The sequence below is a fragment of the Kryptolebias marmoratus genome, linkage group LG6 (assembly GCF_001649575.2).
Source record: "Kryptolebias marmoratus isolate JLee-2015 linkage group LG6, ASM164957v2, whole genome shotgun sequence".
NCBI classification, from domain to species: Eukaryota; Metazoa; Chordata; class Actinopteri; order Cyprinodontiformes; family Rivulidae; genus Kryptolebias; species Kryptolebias marmoratus.
Window position 1 is genome coordinate 28,596,431 of NC_051435.1, and position 6,827 is coordinate 28,603,257.

General features: G+C 38.0%; 2 protein-coding genes across 4 annotated transcripts in view; both read right to left on the bottom strand.

The window, feature by feature from the left end:
• The window catches only part of enox1 (ecto-NOX disulfide-thiol exchanger 1), a 142,579-nt gene that overhangs the window by 129,557 nt on the left and 6,195 nt on the right, over positions 1-6,827 (bottom strand). The gene's annotated exons all lie outside the window — the stretch shown is intronic.
• On the bottom strand, positions 5,249-5,567 carry LOC119617106 (histone H3-like). Its single transcript, XM_037976120.1, has one exon. The coding sequence runs from the start codon at positions 5,555-5,557 to the stop codon at positions 5,249-5,251; it is 309 nt and encodes a 102-aa protein (XP_037832048.1). The 5' UTR covers positions 5,558-5,567.

A 6,827-nucleotide genomic window follows, 5' to 3' on the forward strand; every position in this document is an offset into this window, starting at 1 on the left:
CTAACGAGCCTCCATCGTTAGGAGAGTGAGAACAATTTGCAAGCAATCCAGCTTACATCACATCTCAGCTTTAAAAGCTCAACTCCACACTCTCTATTTCTGAATTGAGAAAGCTCCTCGGATGAGAAGCGAAACGTCTTCAACTACAAAATAGAAGTCCTTTTGTTTTTGTTTTGTAACTTTTTTTTTAAATTTACCATGGCCTGGATGACTGAGAATCTACACCAGCACATAAAAAGAAAGTTCAGTTATCCACTGGGTGGTTTGGCAACTGTATCTCAAGCCGAAATGCAGTATATGCAATCCACCTGTATGTGGTGTCTCTCAAAGACCTTCAGTGTACACAGAGGGACATTTTTATACTAACCGATAGCAGAGCTGCTATTAGAGCTCTAAAAAAAAGGCCACACTTTACATCATCGCTGGTTTAGGAGAGTGCCGAAGCAGTCAGTCAACTGGGGGAGCAATCAGTGTTACTGTTAAATGGGCACCCAAAAGGCAAAAATGGCGTACACCAAAAAAAAAAAAGTCAGATTTATACAACCGTGTGTTGTACCAGCAAACAATTTTTCTTTATAAATCACACCTGTACCTAAAAGTTTGTGCACAAAGTCCCGCCTCAGGTTCTGCCCTCCACACGCCCACATTCAACCATAAATGGTCAATGCAAAGCACCTCATGAATGTGAAGGTGTATTAAAATGAGCCAGCTGATCAATGTTATTTCATGGTTACCAATGGCAACTATGCTGAAAACAGCAAAGAAACTAAAATTCACCGAGGCAGAAATCGATGCATTGGTGAGTAAGGTGGAGAACAGAAAAAATATCATTTTTGGCGTTACAAATAAAAGGAAGCATTGTGAGTGGCAACACATCGTTACCACTATTAATTCAGTGAGTGGGACAAAGAGGACCATGGCAGAGGTGAAGAAAAAGTGGTCAGATTTTAGGGTGGAGGCAAAAAAGCGACTAAACGGTCACCGCCAGAGCATGTCAGCCACAAGTGGGGGTAAGGGCATAACCGAACTGTCACCTTTTGAAAGAAGGATAGTCGGGAACCCTACATGGATCCCAAGAAGCTTAGAACACTAAGTATTTCAGACCCTGTGTCCTTCATCTGAGGGACACAAAGGTTTGAATAAAAGCTCAGTATCATTTGGGGAGAACAATGGGCCCATCTATGAGGCCGCTGCTCAAATGGGTTCTTTACCCATCCCCTCTTACGAATACCAATAACGTAGCTGTGTGCATTTCGTCACACAATACATTTATTAATGAGGGGATCAGGAAAAAGCACCACTATCATAAAAACACTGGTAAATACAACTTCATTACTGTTTTGGTTTATAGGGCACAAAATTATTGTGGGAATGTGCAAGGCAGACTACCATGACAGTATTTCCAAAAAGCTTTGTATTTCAAGTTTACATAGATAATAGACAATTTTAGCAAGTTCCACTTTGGAAAGCTTTTTTTTCTAAATATGTGTCGTTGTCAACAGCTTTCCGTTAGTGAAAGACAAGGAGTGGTGAGCATAGAAGAAAATCCTTTCAATTTAAAAAAAGATTTGAGGTGATGTAGACAAGACCTGGCTAAATTATGTTGGCTCTTCTTTGTGCTGACCTTAAGCATCAGTTTAACCATAAATACATAAACACACACACACGTGTAAAAAAAAAAACCAACAAACATTGTATTTACTCTGGCTTCTTCTAAAGATTTTTCCAGGCAAACATTCTGGAAAATCTCTTCATAGAGGTTCTTTCTTTTCTGAAGCATTTGAAGTGAAAATCTGAGAGTCTATTTATCCCTGAGATTCCATGACTCCATGGTGATTTTCATGTCACTGATAGCAACTAATAAACTGAAGTTGTGCTGCAACTAAAAACAGCAGGGGGTCAAATCCTAGCACATCTGGTAATGGTCATAGTTTTTTGCTTTAATTCAAAATAAGATTGAATTATTTTATTTTTCTGTCAAATGAATTTGATACTAAAACATTCTGTAAGAAGTGAACATGACAACACTGATGTCCCTTACTGGTTTCTTATTGGTCCCCATAATTGTATAAAAGGGTGGAGCTAAAGACTAATAAGTGAAACCTAATAAGAATACATATCTGTAAAGATAAAAGGTCCAGTTAACTATGCTTGTGTAGCTTCTCAGTTGTTCAGAGCATAGTAATCTAAGTTGAGTCAAAGGCAACTGAACTTTTGATTCTTGAAGACATTTTGCTTCTCATTCATGGATCTTTCTCCATTCAGAACTGTAGGGTGCAAATTTTCAAGCTTCTAAACATATGAAGTATATAAAACATATGAGTCATATGAAGTTTAGAGGCCTTTGATTCAACCTGCTTGAACTCCAGTTAACTATTGAATTGCTTCAAAATGATACCAACACACTGATTGAAGTATATAAATATAGAGGAATGTCGTCTGAAGCTTTTGTAAAAAATGTACTGTTTTAGTATTTTTATGAGAGAAATTAACATTTTTAGTGATAATCATTGAAGCCAGAGATGTTTCGGAGCTAGCACCTAGTGGTCAGAGGTATTATTGCAGCTTTTATGTATTTCCTAATTGATTATTGACCCCATCCACCTTCCATATACAGTCTATGGTTATACAGTTGCACATACAGCTTTTTATGTACCATGTGTCTACATGTTGTTGTGGTACTTCACACTTGTCTCCTGATGTTATTTATATTACTACACTAGATACTGGTGACATGGACTTGTGACCCAATCTATCCTTGATTAAAGTATCCAAATATTGCTAATAGGTCAATTGAACAAGGGTATAATGATAACATTAACTGTCTCAACAACCATTACAATATTTCTATCCATTTAAAACTATACTACTTATCTGTCAGGATTTGGTTACCTTTGGTTTGCTTTTGTATTAGGGTTGTCATTTCTTGTGTTCCCTGTGTTTAGTTTATTCCCCAGTGTTAATGTTTTGCTTTGTTGTTCTGCTCCCTGTGTTCCATGTGCATCACTCACTCTCCCTCAGTAGTTCTATCAGTCCACTTCTACCACCTACACCTGTCCTGTGTTACTAATCAGTCACCTGTTTCCACTCCCTTGTTATCCTCAGCCTTTAAGACCTGGTCATTCTCCTCAGTTACTCGCTAGTTTATTTTCACTTCCATGTGCTGTCTGGTTTTCCTTGTGTCTCGCCCTCGTGTCTTTGCAATCCTGCGATTTAGTAAGTTTTTGTTATTTAGTTTTCTGTTGCTGCCACGTCAGCCATTTGTTTTGTTATTGTAAATAAATTAGTTTTTACTTTGAGTTCCTCTGTGTATGCCTGCATTTTGGCTTCGATCAATTCGCCCTGTCCATGACATTATCTCTAGGTACATTTATGACAAACACACTCTACTAGCACTCAATTTGAATTTAATATCTAGAAATTATCTCAAGCTCCCAAAGCTGGTGTTTTGAGACCCTCAGTGGGGTCTTGACCCCAGTTTTGTGAGCTACTGCTCTAAACTGACACCAAGTTAAGAACAACAACACTTCTAAAGGACCCACTGAGAGTAGAGACGTGCTGATGAACAAGAGCAAGCACCCCAACTCTGTAGTAGTTTTATACTGTGTGACTGAAAGTCTGTGTTGTGTAAACATGTACTGTAAATTGTAGCATTTCTATTCTATCCCTGCACACAGTATAACAAGTCAGCAAACAATACTAGGCAGCTTCCAGGTACAGAGACGTCTGTATTCAACTGCACTCACAGTAACTTCTGGACCCAGAGGACTGAAACTGGACATCTGCAGTGTTTTGTTCAACTAAGAGTATGTGTAAAAAAAATAAAATAAAATAAAAAATTGTCCAATAAATGTATTACTACTTTCTCACACTTGACTGCACACACAAAGAAGGAATAGAGGAAATGTGTTAAAATAATTTGTAGTTTTCAAAAAATTAGGTCTTTTTTACTTTTCTTTTTTTGTGTACATTAAATCTACTTGATTAGGTTTAGGAAAAGTTAAGAACTGAAACATCTAATTTGGTTTAAATTAAACAACACTGGTATGTCAATGACAAGAGAATAAGAATTTCCTGTAGAATAAATTGCAGCTGGTTAAAGACTGGTTGTTTTTTGTAATGAACAAGTGGGATTGTCGAGACTTCTGACAGGCAGATTTTACATTTATTTAGAACTGCAATTCCATAAGTAGCAAAAACTCATTTTCTGCAATACAAAAATTCAACAATTTCTTTGTTATTTCTTTTGCACTGACCAAAAGGTGATTTAGATTTTTGTCAACTAGTAAAATAAAACAACATAGACAACATAGAGGCAAACAATGAGCAATACGCATGTATATATATATATATATATATATATATATATATATATATGAGGAAACATATTACAGGTGTGAGTGAGATGCAAACTGTGAAGAATTTAGGGTAAAAGGGCCTCATAAATGCAGCCATTGCTTTATTTCTCAGTCTCCACAGCATGAGGCAGCTGCCAGGATTGTGTTTCTGCACTGAGAACCAAGCAAACACAGAGAGAGACTCTCACTAAGGCATAAATGCTGGTGGGGGCATCAGTAGAACACAGCGTAATACTCCCACTGTATCTGAAAATACCTCCACAATTAGTGGCAGAGGTCCCCATTGAGCTCTGCAGCGTGGGGTCAATTACCGATTGTGAGGTGGTGTGGCAGAATCTGCAAAAAACATGAGGAGGATGGATAATCGCATTATGGAAGCTAACAGGCTGGTATTTGCCACACGGTGTAATGAGATGCAAGACATAAAATCGCAACAGGAGAATGCTGAGGCACTTTTCAGTTCATTCAGAGGAGTGAAACCGGATTCATGTGTCTGTGTGCTGAATTAAGGAGGTCAATTTGTTTTGTTTTTCCCTCTCTTCCGTGAAAACTCATCAACCATGTTCTCCCCAACAACCTGTGGGCTGGGGAAATCTACAAAGCCACCTCTTTTGTTTCTCTTATCCCCTCAGAACTCACAGCACAATAAACCTTTTTCACAAAAAAACTTGTAGATGACAGGTTAGCTCACTTTCAGTGTAGACAGTAAAAATTCAATTCAATTCAATTTCAAAAATACTTTAATAATCCCAAAGGGAAATTAAATGTTGTTGTAGCTCATAATCCTGGTTTTGTGAAAGAGTTGTTATAGATGCTGATGGCAGTGGGCAGGAAGGATCTCTGATAGCGGTCTATCCCGATGTGTGCTCGATCCTGGTGTCCTCAAAGAGCTACACCAGGTGAGCCTCGCTGGCCTCCTGCAGAGCCATGACAGCCGAGCTCTGGAAGCGCAGGTCGGTCTTGAACTCCTGGGCAATCTCCCGGACCAGTTGCTGAAAGGGCAGCTTCTGGATGAGCAGCTTGGTGGATTTCTGGTAGTGGTGGATCTCCCTGAGAGCCATGGTACAAGGCCTGTAGAAGTGAGGCTTCTTCACTCTGCCGGTGGCCGGGGCGCTCCAGCGGGCGTCTTTGGTGGCCAGCTGCTTCCTGGGAGCTTTCCCTCCGGTGGATTTACAGCCGGTCTGCTTGGTTCTGGCCATGAATGGACTTCAGGGTTCTTCACATTCAACACTGAAGAGTAAAAGATGTTAATCAGCTGCTCCTGTTAATGAAAAAAGCCACCTTGTTCTTATGGTTATGCATCATAACAAGATGTCCAGAAGTAAAAGGTTTCAGTAAAAAAATCCTTGTATCTGCATAGAATCCAATACCAGAGGAACTAATCTTTAAAAAAGAAAGTGATTTACTAGTAGAAAAAGGAGGAATTAAAATTTTCAAAAGCAATATCTCAGAATGAATGTAACAGAGCTACTCCAACATGCAGCCACCTTGAGCGGCCCAATTCTAGAAGCTAGAAATGGATAGCAGTGTAGGGTTTTTAACTCTTAGAACAAATCTAATCTCAAAGGTTTTATAGCAGTTTGTGCAAACACTATTTTATAAACATTTACATCACCATCAGTCTAAAATGACTTATAAAAAAAGGTTATAAAAAACATTTGCCGAATTCTGCTCCCTCGCCATTAGCTCATAAATCTGGTCAGAAATAAACTCTCTTTCTCCAAATTGGGTCCAGTTACTGGACCCAATTTGGAGAAAGAGAGTTTACAGTAATGTAGTGGTTTATGAAAAAATCCAAACGGACTGGTTCACTGATCTTAGTTCAAAATGTGTGCATCATTCTGCTCTGCCAAAAACTCTTGTCAGTAACTGGAGCCCTATGATTGCAAAAAATGTGGAGGGAATCACAAAATTGAATGTTAAACGCAGAACTTAATATAAAATAATTCAGCCGTAAAAACAATAAAGCTACATCTGTTTAGGTAAGGTGTTGATGATCAACCACAATCAATTAAGTTTGTCTTAAAGCAGCAAAAAGAAGGCTGAGAAGTTTTAGTGAAAAAAAAAAAAATCAGCAAAACAATAGATACATACCAGGATGATGATCCTCATCATTGGTGAGTCAAATAGCAAACTTAACATAATATTTAATGTAATGCTTATAATATAGAATAAATGTTGATTTTGAACTACTTTTATTTTACAAAGTGACTTAACTTAAATATAAAAGTCAGAGCCAACGCTTTAAAAGCCTCTCTTTTGTTTTCACAGACAATTTTTGTAAGAACCACAGCAAAGTTAATATTTTGATAAATATACACAGCAAATCCAGGAGGCCCAGATTAACACTGTCAGATTTGATTTCAACACTTTTAAAGTGTCTATATGGGTCCACACCAGAAAGTGTTAATTTAACTCTTTTTGGAGAGTTGGTACCTTAACTCTTATAAAGTGTCAAATATCAAATCT